At 39.0% G+C, this 18,123-nt stretch overlaps 1 protein-coding gene across 20 annotated transcripts in view; it reads right to left on the reverse strand.

The window, feature by feature from the left end:
• BLTP1 (bridge-like lipid transfer protein family member 1) overlaps window positions 1–18,123 on the reverse strand; it is a 244,321-nt gene that overhangs the window by 19,865 nt on the left and 206,333 nt on the right. For 16 of the 20 annotated variants that reach the window (XM_070047636.2, XM_008267930.5, XM_002717235.6 and 13 more), the window contains 8 exons: window positions 14,668–14,883; window positions 13,338–13,518; window positions 12,275–12,476; window positions 9,851–10,012; window positions 9,196–9,335; window positions 5,391–5,592; window positions 1,691–1,891; window positions 40–219 (listed from right to left, as the gene is read on the reverse strand). In XM_070047636.2, coding sequence (XP_069903737.2) covers window positions 40–219; window positions 1,691–1,891; window positions 5,391–5,592; window positions 9,196–9,335; window positions 9,851–10,012; window positions 12,275–12,476; window positions 13,338–13,518; window positions 14,668–14,883 — 1,484 coding nt within the window. The remainder of the gene's footprint in view (window positions 1–39; window positions 220–1,690; window positions 1,892–5,390; window positions 5,593–9,195; window positions 9,336–9,850; window positions 10,013–12,274; window positions 12,477–13,337; window positions 13,519–14,667; window positions 14,884–18,123) is intronic. The other 4 variants (XM_070047638.2, XM_089302558.1, XM_070047637.2 and 1 more) reach the window with 1 other exon arrangement.

The following is an 18,123-nucleotide window of genomic DNA, read 5'->3' on the forward strand; positions in this document are numbered from 1 at the left end:
TATTTAATTCAGGAAAATAATATTTTAAAAATTTATTACCAGATATATTTATTAATGTAGTGTCCATTTTGTTTGTAGACTTGCTCACAGCCTGACTTTCAAAAAATGAGGCGCCTCCAGAACGCCTTATTCGAGACAAACTCACTTTTACAAATTCAAGGTTTATACTAAGAGAGTCTTTTCGACCAGTGACTGAAGTGGGCTCTTCATCCACATTCCCTAAAAGAACAAAACAAAGATTGCCACAACAATAAACACATATACATATATATAACTACACATATATATAACTACACATATATATAACATATATATATGTTACATACACATATATATAACTACTTTGATGAAAATTATCCAATGCACTGTAATAAGCCATCAATTAAAATCAATTAAATGAAGTAAAAATTTCAGCAGAATATCTAATGACCATTAGCATTCCTAGGTTTAAGCTCATAAACATAACTGATAATTTTTACAGCCCTTCTCCAACAACAACAAAAAAGCTGGAATTATTATATAATCTGTGTCGTCTTTGTTATTGTCTAAATATAGTGAATGGATATTCATTACTAACAAGATATTATATATTTTTAGTGGTTTATCTGCATGTTAAAATGCTAATGAAATTCAGTGTTCACTAAATAATTGACTTAAACCATAGTTTTGTTTTAAACTTAAAAACATGACCTATGCACTTTAATATTTTATTTTATAGAATATAATTTCTTACACAAATTCACTAAGACATTTAAACATTTAAGTAACAAATAACCTTTGATATTCAAAGATGACTGTGCTATGTATATCAGTTAGAATATATTTTGTTTTTAAATTCTTAAACAATTAACTTACCTGAATTCCTTATTTCATATTTGTATTTATTATGAAGAGATATCATAGGTATTATCAAAAGGGAAAAACAAAGGTTTTTCATTTTTAAAGATTTATTGATTTTACTTGAAAGTCAAAGTGAGAGAGAGAGAGAGATGTCTTCCATCCACTGATTCACTCCTTAAATGACCACACTGGCCGGAGCTGGGCTGATCCAAAGCTAGGAGCCAGGAGCTTCTTGCAGGTCTCCCATTTGGGTGCAGGGGCCCAAGGGCTTGGGCCATCTACTAGGGCTTTTCCTGGCCACAGCAGAGACCTGGATTGGAAGTGGAGTGGCTGGGAATTGAACCGGCACCCATATGGGATGCCAGCACTGCAGGCAGTGGCTTTACCCACTATGCCACAGTGCTGGCCCCGAAACATAAAGTTTTGAACTTGTTATATCTCTATTATTAAAGGTATTATGGTGGCCGGCGCCGTGGCTCACTAGGCTAATCCTCCGCCTGCGGCGCCAGCACACCAGGTTCTAGTCTCACTTGGGGCGCTGGATTCTGTCCCGGTTGCCCCTCTTCCAGCCCAGCTCTCTGCTGTTGCCTGGGAAGGCAGTGGAGAGTGGCCCAAGTGCTTGGGCCCTGCAACTGCGTGGGAGACCAGGAGGAAGCACCTGGCTCCTGGCTCCTGGCTTTTTTGGGGGGTGAACCAACAGAAGGAAGACCTTTCTCCCTCTCTAACTCTGCCTGTCAAAAAAAAAAAAAAAAAAAAAGGTGTTATGGTTTAACAAAAGAAACCATGAAAAGTGTGAGAAAGCTTGAAATAATCAAACAAATTTGAAAAGACATGTATCTGTGAAATATACCTAGTCCTCCTGATCCAGGGGTGAGGGCAGAAACAGCAGTTTTTTGTTTCCCTGCTCCGTATGGATGAAATACATAAAGGGAAAAGTCAGACATGCATGCGGTAAAGCTCAGGCCAGATGAACTGCTGCTGGCACTGGTCAGATCCGACTGACTACTACTATGTCGACTTCTGCCAAGAGGGCTGCCCAACCCCGATGGACCTGCAGTGAACACAAGATACCCAAATTATTTATAAACCACAAGAAAGTTCTACAAGTCAGCCACTAATACAAGGGCACTTCAAAAATGTCACAAGAAACAGAATTAAAAATTAACTTTATTTTGGTTCAAAAACTTTGAAATCGATGCATAGTTTTCTCATGATGCATACTGTCCATGAACTTTTTGAAGATCTCAATTATGTTCTCAAAAACAGGACTTCAAAATAAAATGGAAACAAACATAAATGGATCAACATATTTAAATCCTTAAAATTGAAAACTGAAATAAACACAGGTATATTTCCCAATTTACTGTAAACCCACGTTAAATACTCTGTTTAACTTTAATTATTTATATACATTTGGCCTACTACCTGGTTTCACATTTCTTTTCTGCTTTGCAAAATAGTTGGTGTTTAAGCAAAAGAAGAAGAATATAAGATAAAAATATCCCTATCGTAGCTGGAGGCCACATTTCAGTAGTAATAGTGAATGTAGTGCGAGGTATGCAAATTCAGAACATATTTCTCTAAAGAGCCAAGTGTCTTAATTGGTAACATTTACCAATGATGAACAGGTTAATTTCAAATATGCTTTAAACATAAATATGAGATCATTTTCCTAGAGCAGTATATTATTTTGATGATTCTAAAATGTATCTCCAGACCAGATCTTTAGATTTACATATTATAACTGCCTACTTGACCATCTAATAGAATGAGTCTTAGGCATTTTAAGATTATTATGTCTGAACTGAACCCTGGTCTTATCCCCTGAATCTACTTTTCTTCCAGTTGTTCCTTATCTGTGGTTAATGACACTTCTATGCAAATAGCTCAATGAGAAACTTGGGAATTATTTGTTATCTGCTATGGTTTACGTGTAGGTTGAGTGTCCCTCAAGGTTTTATGTGTTGAAATTTAACCTCCAATGTGAGGCATTAAGGAGTTGGAATCTTAATCTAACTATGATGTCTAGAGGTGGCCCCTTTGTGAAGTGATTAGAATTCCATAAGGTCATTAGAGTGGAGCCTCTATGATTGAATCCTGGAGGCACTGTAAGAGGGACACACCACACAGACACACAGTTGCATCCCATGTCTCTTGTCATATGAGGCCCTGTGCTACCTCAGGACTCTGCCAGAGAGAAGACTATTACCAGAGCCCAAACCAGTGAAGCCCACCCAATCTTGGACTCTGAACCTCTAGAATCATGAGCCAAAATAAACCTGCTGTCTTCATCAAATAGCCTGCTTCAAGTATTTTGTTGTAGTAATGAAAAACTGATTAATACTTTATCCTTCCCACTCCTGACTTGTCTTGCAGTTTATCACCATATCATGTCTATATCTCATATAAACTGTTTAGTTCCCTCTGTTTCACTACTACTATTCTAGCATAATCAATTATCAACTCTGGCTGCACTACTGAAATGACCAACGGCTCTCTCTGCTTCTTTCCAGTCTAAACAATTGCCACACTGAAACTAGACTGGTGTTCTTAAAGTGTAAGTGAGAATCACGTTCACTAATCTGCTTAATCTTTCACTGGCTTGCCCACATCAGCTGTTTCCTTCCCCACATGATTTGGCTCTTACTCATCTCTCTAAGCCTTTCCTATGCCAGACTACCCTCTGCTAATCATGCTTCACATGCACGGGTTTTTCTTTTTTCCCTAAAGTTTTCAAACTCGTTCCTGCATCACGGATTTTTGTATTCTACAAATGGAATGTACATGTCCCCAGTTTTCCGCTTGGCTAACTCATACCCACCCACTTCACATTTCCACTTAAAATACGCTATTTTGCTTGGTTATTATTTTTAAAAATTAATTTTAAGTTCCACATTAGAAGGACTATGTCTGTTAGCTAAGTTCATTACTGCATATCTAAACCCTAGCAGTGACCCAGACCATGTCAACATTCAGTGATGGTCCTTTGGAAGAATGGACATTGTTACAACCTGTAATATTTTATTTTTCATCATCATTCCTTTGTGAATTTATGATGATAAAATAAGGATTGTTTTATATTTTTTGGTTACTTTCTAAAAAATCATAAAATGTAGTCACACTCAAAATAGAGTTGCTCATGTCACATTCCCTTCATGACATATTCCTAGCACAGTACATACATACATATATATGTATATATATATAATTCAAGTAGTAATAATTGGTAACATGTTTTAATTAAGAAAAAGGTGAAATAGGAATGGGCAATGTAAATTAATTTAGTAATATCCCATTTTACTCCATCACATAGACAAGAGATTAAAAATACACTAAAGAGTACAGTGAACTTGGAGCTGATAAAGGCATAGAAATCTTGTAGTCTTAATAGACAACAAAATCTTTGAAATACTTTAAAAATGTTCATATTCTCAAATGGCCAAATTCAACTTTCAAGAATATAAACTAAGAATATCTTTGTTTATAATATTATATACAAAGATGTACATTTCAGAATTATTGAATTGAAAAAGCCCACAAAAATTCCAGAGAATCTCAAAAATATAAAATGATGGAATATCATATAGCCATTAAAATTATTTGAGATACATATTTAATAGTTTGTGAAAATACCTATGATATTTAAAAACTTTTTAAAGTTACACAGAAAAGTGGATTTGAACTATGCATAGTGATTACTGTAGGATGGGAAGGGTAGGGGTTATCATGAGTACCATAGGATATTAAGGAGCATCCCTGGTCTTCCCATTTAGCTGTCAGTTGTAGGCTTTCACTGTGACAATCAGGACTTTCTCAACATTGTCAAATTTCTCCTTGGGACAAAATTGCCTCTAGATAAGAGTCACTGTTTTTATGATATTCTAGTCCTCTTACCAATTTTTGTTCAATTTAACCTGTTTCTTTAGAAGTATTCAATAAAATGTTTATCATTTGCATTTGTGATCTCTCTACAATTTTTAGGGAAAAAATGACCCTGAAACTTTAACATAACATAGAATATCTCATTAGGAAACCATCACTGTGTCTTAAAAACAAAATCTTTAATTAAACAGACATTTTAATTAGGTTACAAATTTTATCATTATAAAACATATATGCTATTTGATAAAATTTTAATTCAGTGGATAGGAAATACTTGTAAGATAGCAATATTTCTCTTCCATTTGCAACACTAATTACTCCTAAGTATAAAATCCAGTTTATCACAAAATAAAAATGCAGTTTATCACATTCAAAAGTACTTGCATGTATAGATTATTATATAACAGTTATGTCACAGTGCTGGTAGTATGTACATTCAAGCTCAAAGTAAAATGCCAACTAAATGCTACTCAAAGATATAAACTAAAAGGTACTCAACATACAAAATATACTCAAAACTTTAGCCCATTACAGAATTTTTCCATATATACTCTAATTCTTAAATACCTTAAATAGTCTCCTTTCCTAATTTATTTAAAAATATTAAAATTTTTATTTAAAAATAATATTTGGCTTTATACCAGAGGAGGAAAAAAATGTTTGTATACCTGGTATTCCAGTTTTGCTAGTAGAAGTCTTTGTTCCACTCTGAGTGGCGCTACCCCCAGGGGATAAACTTTCTACAGGGTATGTAGTCCCTAAAGTTTCCAGCTCTCCTCGGTTTGAAGAAAACACCAAGTCCAGAGACGGCAGCTTTAGCATGCACTCTACTCTTGATACCGGTAAACAGCTAAACTTGATCTGTGAGGGCTAAAAAGAGCAGAAAGCCAAAAACAGTTCTCTAAGAACTAATGGTTAAAAAAATAGTATATAATAAAATATTATATTATATATAAATATTATATTACAAAGGTTTCATTTTCATTTTAGTCCACATACACCAAATTTATCACATTTACTCAACTGACAGTTAAAAAGCTTTTGTGTTCAATGTCCCAGATTTTTCTTTTTTTCCCATAATTAAGTAGACTTTATCTCAGGATGCAAGGATAGTTCCACATAATCAGATCAACCAACATAATACAACACATCCACAGAAAGAAAGATAGAAAACCATATGCTAATTTCACAGATCTACAGAGTATTTGATGAAGTTCAACGTTCCTTCAAGATAAAATCCCTCAAGAATTACAAATAGAAAGCACAAATTTTGGGGTTGATGTGGCACAACAGATTAAACCACTGCTTGTAATACCAATGTCTCATATCAGTGCTGGTTCAAATCCAGGATGCTCTACTTCCTGCTAATTAGCTTTGGAAGGCAGTGGAAGATGGCTCAAGTACTTGAGTCCCTAACACCCATGTGGCAGACCAGGAGGCTGTATAGTTCCTGGCTTCAGCTATTTGGGGAGTGAACCAGCAGGTTGAAGTTCTCTCTTTCTCTCTCTCTCCCCCTCAGTCTCTCTGTTGCTATCACTCTGCCTTTCAAATAAAAATCTTTAAAAAAAAAAAAAAAAGAGCAAATATGTTAACACAATAATAACCATTTATGTCAGATCCATAGCCAATATTATTCTGAATGCAGAAAAAGCTAAAAAATATTTCTTCTAAAAGCTGGAACAAGACAAGAATGTTCGATTTCATCATTCCTGTTCAACATAGTTCTGAAACCAGCTAGAACAACTCAGTAAGAGAATGAAATACAGAGCATTCAAGTAGGAAAGAAGGAATTCAAATTATTTGTGTTTCCAGATGACTTGATTTTACAGAGATTAAAAACCTAGATTTCAGTAAAAAAAAACCCTTTGAACTGATAAATGAGTTCAAAAATGAATTAATAAGTTCAATAAATGAGTTTCAGGATGCAAAATCAACCCTCAAAAATCATGAACATTTGTATACACTGATAGTGAACTTTATGAAAACAAAAATGAAGAAAGCAACCCTGATCACAATAGCAACAAACAAAATAGCTAGGAATGAATTTAACCAAGGAAGTGAATGATCTGTACAATAATAATTACAAAAGACTGGTCAAAGTATTTGAAGAGGTAAGAAAATGGAAAGAAGTTTCATGGAATGGAAGAATTAATATTATTAAAATATTCTTAGTACTGGGCCGGCGCCGCGGCTCACTAGGCTAATCCTCCGCCTAGCGGCGCCGGCACACCGGGTTCTAGTCCCGGTTGGGGCGCCGGATTCTGTCCCGGTTGCCGCTCTTCCAGGCCAGCTCTCTGCTGTGGCCAGGGAGTGCAGTGGAGGATGGCCCAGGTGCTTGGGCCCTGCACCCCATGGGAGACCAGGATAAGTACCTGGCTCCTGGCTCCTGCCATCGGATCAGCGCGGTGCGCCGGCTGCAGCGCGCTGGCCGCGGCAGCCATTGGAGGGTGAACCAACGGCAAAGGAAGACCTTTCTCTCTGTCTCTCTCTCTCACTGTCCACTCTGCCTGTCAAAAAAAAAAAAATATTCTTAGTACCAAAAGTAATCAACATATTCAGTGGAACTGAATATTTGATATTTCCCTGAACCAAAATGTTTTAACAAAATGGTATCATTTTTTAAAAGCTATATACTTGGGCCAGCACTGTGGCTCACTAGGCTAATCCTCCACCTGTAGCGCCAGCACTCCAGGTTCTAGTCCCGGTTTGGGTGCCAGATTCTGTCCCAGTTGCTCCTCTTCCAGTCCAGCTCTCTGCTGCGGCCCGGGAGTGCAGTGGAGGATGGCCCAAGTGCTTGAGCTCTGTACCCGCACGGGAGACCAGGAGGAAGCACCTGGCTCCTGGCTTCGGATTGGCACAGTGCACCGGCAGTAGCGGCCATTTGGGGGGTGAATTAATGGAAGGAAGACCTTTCTCTCTCTCTCTCTCTCTCTCTCTAACTCTGCCTGTCCAAAAAAAAAAAAAAAGCTATATACTTGAAGAGCCATCTCTGAGCAACAATTAGACATCTAGATATTTCAGAACCTTAAAAATAGTTGTGATTCTATTTTACTTGTTTATAATCAAGTCTTTTAGAAGAGTATTTTTGTTTACACTAAAATATTAAAAAATGTATTAGTGACAAAGGTTTTAAGGTTTTATAAACCCTCAAGCTCTCATACATTATGTGTTTTATCAGATTTTCAAAAAAGCTAGTACAGAACTCCAATATATCAGATTGAAGCTTTTTTTTTGGTTCAATTTGCTATTACAGAAAATACCTGGAACAGATGATCATTAGAATTTTTTTATTCTTGATATTAAGATTTTAATTGAAGTGGAAACAAGCAGTTTTCAATCAACCCTAATAGATTCAGTCAGATGTTCCCAAAGGTTTACTGATAAGATGGTATTTTACAATAAAATATTAAATAAAACTATATAACTCATGGCAGAAATTCTAACAAAGGTACTACTGTGATTTTACATATCTCAATTAAGCTTTATAACTGATCAGAAGACAACTGTAATGGTAAAAAATAAAGGTACACTAATACGAAAGACATAAAGGTTTTTTTTTTTTTTTTTGATAGATTTATTTATTTATTTGAAAGGCAGAGGTCCAGAGAGGCAGTAGCACAGAGAGAAAGAGAGAGATCTTCCATCCATTGGTTCACTCCCTAGATGGCTACAATGGCCAGAACTGCACTGATCTGAAGCCAGGAGCCAGGAGTTTCTTCTGGGTCTCCCATGTGGGTGCAGAGAGCCAGATCAGAAGAGGAGCAGCCAGGACTTGAACCACTGGCACTGCAGGTGGTAGCTTTACCTGCTATGCTACAGCATTGCCCCCAAGGGTTTTAATATAGGTACTGTTATGGGGCTGGTGTTGTGGCGTAAGAGATAAGGCTGTTGCCTGTGACACTAGCATCACATATAGGCGGGCTGGTATTTCAACTCAGCTCCCTGGTGATGGCCTGCAAAAAGTTAGCAGAGGAGGCCAGGTACTGGGGATTCTGCCACCCACACGGGAGACTTAGAGGATACTCCTGGCTCTGGCCTCGCCGTGGCCGAGCACTGGCTGCTGTGGCCATCTGGGGAGTGAACCAGCGATTGGAAGATCCCCCTCTCTCTCACTCTGTCTCTTCCTCTCTCTCTCTGGCTGTGTCTTTCAAATACATAAATAAATCTTTAAAACTTGTTTTTAAATACACACACACACACACACACACATTGTTATTTTTGCTACAAAAGTATGGGATCTAAATTTTGAAACCAAAAGACCTATGAAACATCCTAGCAGAAAAGTGACTATACACACAAAATTATACATATATTTCCCAGAGATGCGAGCAGTCTGCAAGCTATCATGGACATGCTAAAGGTCCATGAAGCCAAGATAAAGAAAACTTGAAAGGAAAATAATGTTGAAATCTTTAAATAATTTAACAAAAATAATTTTTTCTAAAACAAAAAAGAATAAATGAAGTATATCACCTGAACTCGTACATAAACCACAACATCTACAGGGAAGGAAGAGTAAGCAGATGTTGAAGATGATACTAATGATGTTGTTGATTCTTCCATAGGATCTGGTATTTCAAAATGCCCCATATCTTCATCTTGTGAGCTGACAGCTGTTAAAAATATGTAATTTTAAGTTTTACTATTAGGTTAAGGGAGAGCTATTTATTAAATGATCTTTATCTCTTACATATACCATACAGGTATCAACAGCCAGAAATTTTGCTTCTCTAGTGCATCATTCTATACATCTTTTCCTATTCAACTTCTTGCTCATTCCCTCAAACTCAAATTCATCTGCTGCTATACCAAGTATTTTACCAAGAAAATAGTGATTATACCTTTTGCCTTTGAATCAGTTCCAATCTAAGAGACGCATGTAGGACTGAAGGGTGTTAATTTTGTCATTAACCAACTGTGGTCCTGAGAAAATCATGTAACCTCACTAGGACTTAGTTTCTCCATTTGTAAATGAGGATTAGATGATCTTCTAAGTTCTTTAGTTCTGTAATTCTTTTTATATTACAATTGAACACATTATACAATAATGTATAATAGAATTAAAAAATTCTTCTAAGGAGTAGGATCTCAAAATATATGTGATGGAAAAGATAAGAAGAATGCTTACTTGTATAATTCCTTTCAATTGGTGTAATCGGGATAGTTTCCAGAGCCTTTTCCAGAAAGTCTAGTAGGCAGGGACTAATAACCATTTCTTCGGGCAATGACTGAAGTGCTACCCAGGCATACAACTTGGCTGTTTTTACTCCTCCACTTCCTTTTCCTTTGGCTAGAATATTTATAAATGTGATGTACATTTAATGAAATTTAATAAAATGTTCCAATAAAGCATAAGACAATTTAGTGAGAAATCAGAATTATATAAGTCTAATCAGGTGAATCACCTTATAACTAATACCATATAAGAAAGCAATAAAAATAGGTTGATAGAAATAATACATTAATATTTGAATATAAAGATGATTATTGATGTATAATACAATGGTTACTCCTATTTGCTCTAGATTACAAATCTGGATCCAATTTTTCAAATTATAATTTGTAAAATCTCTCATTAGCATTCATACTTTCATCTGTTTAAGAAGATACAAAGAACTCTAACAATATTTAGTGCAAGCAGACAACACATCATTCTTCTCAGGTAGTACATAGGCTAAGCTTACACATTTTTGTAATGCTTCCCTATGTGGGATGCCATCTTCCTTTTCTTCTAGTTATCCAAATTTGGCTTAGGTATATAACATTTACTAGTTATATAAAAACAGGAAAATGTTCAACTCCTTTGAGCCTTAATGGTCATCATTTATAAAATGGGATAATATCTGCCTTGTGCTTAATGGATATAGATGTATCTTTTCAATCAAAAAGTGATATATGGCCGGCGCCGCGGCTCACTAGGCTAATCCTCCGCCTAGCGGCGCCAGCACACCAGGTTCTAGTCCCGGTCGAGGCGCGGGATTCTGTCCCGGTTGCCCCTCTTCCAGGCCAGCTCTCTGCTGTGGCCAGGGAGTGCAGTGGAGGATGGCCCAGGTGCTTGGGCCCTGCACCCCATGGGAGACCAGGAAAAGCACCTGGCTCCTGGCTCCTGCCATCGGATCAGCGCGGTGCGCCGGCCGCAGCGCGCCGGCTGCGGCGGCCATTGGAGGGTGAACCAACGGCAAGGGAAGACCTTTCTCTCTGTCTCTCTCTCTCACTGTCCACTCTGCCTGTCAAAAAAAAAAAAAAAGTGATATAAAAATATTAAGCATTATTGGGGTAGGCATTGTAGTGTGGCAACTTAAGCCACTGACCACAATGCCAGCATCCCATATGAGCGCTGATTCGAGTCCTAACTGCTCTACTTCTGATGCAGCTCCCTGCTAATGCACCCGGGGAAAGCAGCAGAATATGGCCTAAGTGCCTGGGCCCCTTCCAACCACATGGGAGACCCAGCTGGAGTTCTAGGCTCCTGGCCATTGCGGCCTTTGAGAGTGACCAGTAGATGGAAGATCTCTCTCTCTCTTTCTATAACTCTGCCCTTCAAATAAATAAGTAAATTTCTACTGAAATATTACATTTTTCATCAGGTTTAATATTTTTAAAGACATATACATCAAGTTCTATCACATAAATGGTATTTTTTTTTCAAATAATTGTTGTCTAGCCTGATATTCCTTTCATTGGAAATGCTACCATTTATGTAAGATATCACTCATGTACTGTGGCAGCCAGATTCTAAGACAGCTTCAAATATTCCTTTCCTCCTGGTATTCGTGGCCCTGTGCAGGTCCTTCTTACAATGACTTGAATGATCAGTAAGACACTGTGGGAGTGATGGTGTACAACTTTTGAGGCCAAGGCATAAATGATACTGTGCTTCATCTATACACATGTGGGTCACTTCTGTTGAGGGATGTCAATTGCCATGTTATGAAAACAAATCCACACAGGGTAGGACTGAGGCATCTACTAGCCAGCCACATGTTTGGGACATGGTGAAAGCAGATTTTTCAGTCCCAGTCAAGTACTTGGATGATGGCAGCCTTAGAAAATATATCAACTGCAACCTCATGAAAGACCATAGTTACATCTATCAAGCCAAACTGCTCCTGCATTTCTGATCAAAAACTGCTGTAGTGGAGGTTAGAAGCCACTAAGGTTTTAGTATTCTTTTATAAAATAACAGATAATAAAGAAATGTGATTAAACCCAATGTACTCTGTCTTAAATATGTAAGTTTGATGGTAAGCTTCCAAATTTTGACTACCTAAGTTACTCTTTTCTAAATGTACATTGACTTAAAATGCAATTAAGTAAACTATTTAGTATACCAGGCTTAATAACTGATATTCAAAAGTAACAGCAATTTGATAAACAGCCAAAAACAGTTGGCCCACACTTCTACATAGGAATTTTGCATAGTCATTATTGACAAGCCTATGTCTTTTTTTGTAAACACATGAATCCGAAAGTCTCAATAGAGCAAGTAGGTGATGATTAATAATTCAGTTAAGAAAATAAATGTCAAAAAATAGAGTATATTCTTCAATACCTGAGGGAATAGGTGGGGGTTGGGGAGGAAGTAAGGTGTTAGTCTTGTTCTGGACAGTGCAAGGTAAAGGAGGAGAAGGAGGAGATGTTGCACTATCTTTCATACCATACAGCTTGGACTCTTTGGAAAGTGTTCTTGGCAAGGAAGATCCTCTGGAGGCATTAGGTGATTCGGTCTTTAAGGTCTTGGAATTGTAATGCAACTGTATTGAAACAAATAAGCTTTCAAAATTATATTGCACAGATGAGGAAAACTAAGAAATATAGAAAAATGTAGAAAGAATACGAGGGCAGGAATCAGAAGACTGAGTTCTAGCTTTTATAAGTTAACTTTGTGATCCTGGGAAGACTGTTTGCCTTTTCCATTTTTAAAATTAAATAGAGGCTAGTTTTCTGGTGCAGTAGGTTAAGCTGCTGCTTGTGGGACCACTGCCCCACATTGCAGTGTCAGTTTGGAGTCCCAGCTATTCCATTTCTGATCCAGCTTCAGCTAATGAGTCTGGGAAGACAACTGAACATGGCCTAAGTACTTGGGACCCTGCCATTCATATGGGAGATCAAGACGGAGTTCCAGGCTCCTGGTTTTGGCCTGGCCCAGACCTGGCTGTTGTAGCCGTATGAGGAGTGAACCAGTGGATGGAAGATATTTCTCTCTTGTTCTGTGCTTTCTCTAGCTTTCAAATTAATAATTCTTAAAATAAAAAGTTAATTTCAGGTTCTCTTAAAACTTCTTTCTAGCTTAATAGCCAAGAATTTTAAAATTCTAGTCTCTAAAGAAACAGTTGTTTAATGAATTTTCCCTAAAGTTTAGTGAGTATGCTTAAAATTTAATGTATAAAAATGAAAACGAACTTCTTTCTGCCAAGCTTTCATAGCAATTCCTATTTAAAGGAAGTGGCAACTTGCAATTTAGATGTTCTTATGTTCAGAATATGGCTATATTAGACAAAAAAAGGCAAAAAGGCTCATTTTTAATATAATCAGTAAAAGAACATATATGAGAAAAAATAAACACTACTACTAATAGTCTAATTTCTTAAACTACCCAGTTACATTTTTTTTACCTTTACGTCAACTCCAGGAATGTAAAATACTGTTGTCTCTAAGTCACTAGGCTTTGTCTGTAGAGATGATGGCACTTTCTTGCCAGTCATTAAATGGGTGGTGGAAGCATAATTAGTTTGAAACTTCTTCTTTTTTGAGGGAGAATCTTGATCTAAGCTCCTGGAACTTCGATCATAACTCCTATGAAGAGAAAAATATTTTATCTCTTTTAAAAGGACACACTTGTCTCATCTTTTATTTAAAAGCAAACTTTTATTTACACAGTAAGTGGAATGTAATACTTTATCTTAAAAATTTGGAAAAGTAAAGCTCATTAGTATCTCTAGTTATCCTAGCTAATGCTTTGCACAAGTGATAGCAATGCTGTTTGCCTCACAACAACATAGCGTAGTTATTCTCTCCTAAGGTCATGATCATTTCAACTGACCATATTAGATTGTACCATATGAAACTCTCCTATATATAGGTAAAGAACAGCTAAATATATCAATTGTTATGTATTATTACATTTCAATCAAAAATAAGCTAAAGGTCATTCTTTTTGTATCATCCTATTACATTTTTAAAGAGTTTGATATTTAAAGTTCCTTATTTTCTCTATTTTATAGAAGTTTCATTAGACAAAGAGACCATTTTAAGTTTCTTTTATAGTAGAAAAATTCAAACATAGAAAACCAACAGAATGATATGATGAGCCCCTATGTACCCACTAACCAACTCCAACAAGTGTCAGTAGCTGTATTATCTACATTTCCATCCACTAACATTTGTTTTACAGTTCACTTTTAGACTAGGAAAGAAAAGCAAAACCAAAAATGAAAAAAAATAATGTTAAACCTGCTTATGTTATCATTTACTTAATGATGAAAACAAATGGTAAAGTTGAAAATATATCTTGAATATATGCCTCAGCAGACTGTGCAACTATCTCCTGATCATTATTTCTTTATGAAATCATCAAAGTTATGAATAATCCAGATACCTCTGAGTGTTGCACTGTTCCTTGAAATAGAAACATGCCAATTCAAGGATAAAGACTGAGAAAGTCATGCTTGCTGGAAGGGGAAATCTAAAGATACAACTTTTAATTAACAAATTTCCACTCTAAATCAGATATCCATTTCTAGCAGCTGGAAAATACTCTGCACTTGTTTAAAGAAACTGTATATTATGTAAATAACCACTTGACCATTATAATTGTAATCATCTACTTTTTAAATTTGCACTTTGGTATTTGGAGAGGGAAAAGTTTATTATAATTCAGTGAGATAAGAATAGCATTTCTAACAGACAAAACTACATAAATTGTTTTTCAACCAATTTTCTTACCTTCTCAAACTTATATCATCATGTTCTTGTAAAAGGGTTGTTGGATGGAGTACACATTTCCCACTATCAATTTCAACTCGTATATCAAGTTCAAAGTCAATATTTCTCTCTGTAGCTGTGCCACTAAGACTTCGGTTGACAGGTGTAGTTGGCCAGCGTTCTGTAAATAGCTGATGAACGGCAGCAAAGCCTGTTGCTTTCTTACGAGATGTATGTCTACAGAAAGAACAATGGATCATTACATTGTAGTAAAATGAAAGTCTTTTTAACAAACTATTTTCCAACACGCTGTGTGAGAAATAGTTTGTAAGTAAATATTACTGTTTCATAAATTCACTCCTATTACTCAAGTAGTTCATAATAATTGGTTTTTCTTAAGTTTTTTTTTTTTTTAAATTTTTAAAGATCTGTTTTTTATTTATTTGAAAGGCAGAGTTACAGAAAGAGAGAAATCTTCCAACCACTGGTTCATTCCCTGTGGGGAGCAACTCGGACTAGACTGTTACTGGAATTAAGACTTATTCTATGCATCTGCTCTCCCACAATATGGCGCTGAGAAGGGAGTAACAACTTCTATGCAGCTGCCTCTCGCCAACTTGAGTGATGACCTGCAGGAGCTGATCCTGCTCCTGATTGGAGGAGAGCAGCATACTCGGCGTGTGGGTAGCAGAGTTGGGATTGGTGGAAGAGGACTATAAAGGAGGAGAGAGACAACATGCACCAGGAACATCTATCTGAAGGAACACCTGTGCAGCCCCCGAGAGAGCCGGCCGGCGGTGTGCCGCTCCCCCACGGAAGTGGGGAAAGTGGCAGGGGGAACCGCCCTTCCACGGAGGTGGAAGGGTCGGTAGCCAACCCGGGAAGAACCAGCAGCAAACCCGGGGAGGGCCGAGCAGACGAAAGAACAGCGCAGGGTCCTGTGTCGTTCCTCCATGAAGAGGGGGAGCGACATAATGGTGCCGTGACTCGGATATGAAGCCTAGGCAGGGTTTAGTGTCATTCCTCCATGAAGAGGGGGAGCGACATAATGGTGCCGTGACTCGGATAGGAAACCTAGGCAGGGTTTAGTGTCGTTCCTCCATGAAGAGGGGGAGCGACATAATGGTGCCGTGACTCGGATAGGAAACCCAGGAGGGAAGAAGCGGGAAGAAGTGGGAAAATACCGGAGAGAGAGACTAGCAAAGAGCCTAGGGAAAAGCCGGACGGAAAAGGTGCCAGAAGAAGCTATCGAAAGCCTAGGCATAGACTCGGATATGGACTACGGGGAGAAGCTGGGAGAAATCTCTAAGGTCGAAAGCGAAAGTGAAAGCTGGAAGGAACTTAGACTCGGATACGGACTGTGGGGAGAAGCCAGGAGAAATGAGAGGGGAATATTGTTGGAAGAAAAGTTAGGAAACATACCGGGTAGAGAAAAATGTAAGGGAAAATGAAGCTGTGGGGGCAGGCTGAGGTGGAGACATAAGCTAGCTTGGGATTCGTCAAGTCAGCCCGGGGAGCAAAAGGCGAAAAGCTAAAACCAGAGATGGAGACGCGTAAGCTAGGTTGGAATACGTCAGATTAGCCCGGGGAGCAAAAGACGGGAAGCCAAACCGAAGCGGAGACATAAGCTATAGGTTGAATTTCGTCAGGTTAGCCTGGGGAACTTGGACTGAAAGCCGGTAGCAGAAACGTGAGCTAGGCTGTGTGATTCGCGGAAGCCGCTGCGCACAGAGGGAGCGCACGAATAGATAGGAGGCGCGGGGCCGTGGTGGGGGCGAGAAGGGCGCGGAGACCGCGGAGTGCGTGCGAAGCCGGGAAGCCGCGCAGAGCCGGGAAGCAGCCTCGGGGCGGGCACCGGGAAGCCGCGGGGATAAGAGAAACAGAAGTATAGAAGTAAAATGAGAGAAATAGGAATGCTGGCAGATAGAAGTAAAATAGGAGAAATAGGAATGCCCGGAGATAGAGAAATAGAGAAAAATAAGGCCTCCCCACAACACGGCAATGAGAGAGCTTGGATTCGGTCTGCCTGATTAGTGAGGTGATAAGCACCTGCAGGCAGAGTATGAGCCGCAGGTCACCGAAGAAAGGCACGAATCAACATCAATAAGTCTCCCCACAATACGGCAATGAGAAGGCTTGGATTCGGTTTGCCTGATTGGTAGGGCTTGTAAGCACCTGCAGGCAGTTCTAGCAGAGCAGAGCATGCGCTGCAGGGCACCGAACACAGGCACGGATCAGCGCCTAAAAATCTCCTCACAACATGGCGAAGAGAGGACCCGGATTCGGTTTGCCTGATTGGTAGGGCTTGTAAGCACCTGTGGGCAACTCCAGCAAGCAGAGCAGAGTGTGTGCCGCGGGGCACTGAAGACAGGCGCGTATCAACACCAAAAAATAAAAAGAAAGGGGGAATTGTGGGGAGCAACTCGGACTAGACTGTTACTGGAATTAAGACTTATTCTATGCATCTGCTCTCCCACATTATGGCGCTGAGAAGGGAGTAACAACTTCTACGCAGCTGCCTCTTGCCAACTTGAGTGATGACCTGCAGGAGCTGATCCTGCTCCTGATTGGAGGAGAGCAGCATACTCGGCGTGTGGGTAGCAGAGTTGGGATTGGTGGAAGAGGACTATAAAGGAGGAGAGAGACAACATGCACCAGGAACATCTATCTGAAGGAACACCTGTGCAGCCCCCGAGAGAGCCGGCCGGCGGTGTGCCGCTCCCCCGCGGAAGTGGGGAAAGTGGCAGGGGGAACCGCCCTTCCACGGAGGTGGAAGGGTTGGTAGCCAACCTGGGAAGAACCAGCAGCAAACCCGGGGAGGGCCGAGCAGACCAAAGAACAGCGCAGGGTCCTGTGTCCTTCCTCCACGAAGAGGGGGAGCGACAATTCCCCAAATAGCTGCAACAGCTGGAGCTGTGCCAGACCTAACCCAGGTGCCTGTAGCCTCTTCTAGGGCTCCCACATGGGTGGCAGGGACCCAAGCACTTGGGCCATCCTCTGCTGCTTTCTCAAGCACATTAGCATGAAGCTATATCAGAAGCAGAGCAGCTGAGTCTGGAATTGGTGCCCAAATGGGTTGTTGGCATTGAAGTGGCGGCTTAACCTGCTACACCACAGTATTAGCCCATTTTTCTTAAGTTTAATAAAGTCACATTTTTATTTAATAATTATGGAGCAAGAAACTATTATGTATCAAGCAATGTGCTAGGTGATGAAGACAAGTGTAATCACTGCTGTTTGGAAGCTTCAATATCAGTGTATGAATGACACTCTCTATGTTGGAAGAGATTTCATTTTCTCAAATTATGAAATTTAAATACTACTTTGCAAATTTTATTAAAAGTCAGACACACAGGGGCTGGTTCTGTAGCACAGTAGGTTAATCTTCTGGCTGCTCATCTCCTGATCCAACTCTCTGCTATGGCCTGGGAAAGCAGTGGACAATGGCCAAAATGCTTGGGTGCCTGCACCCATGTG

Source organism: Oryctolagus cuniculus, chromosome 8 (genome assembly GCF_051225735.1).
Source record: "Oryctolagus cuniculus isolate XC-2025 breed Fujian yellow rabbit chromosome 8, ASM5122573v1, whole genome shotgun sequence".
NCBI lineage: Eukaryota > Metazoa > Chordata > Mammalia > Lagomorpha > Leporidae > Oryctolagus > Oryctolagus cuniculus.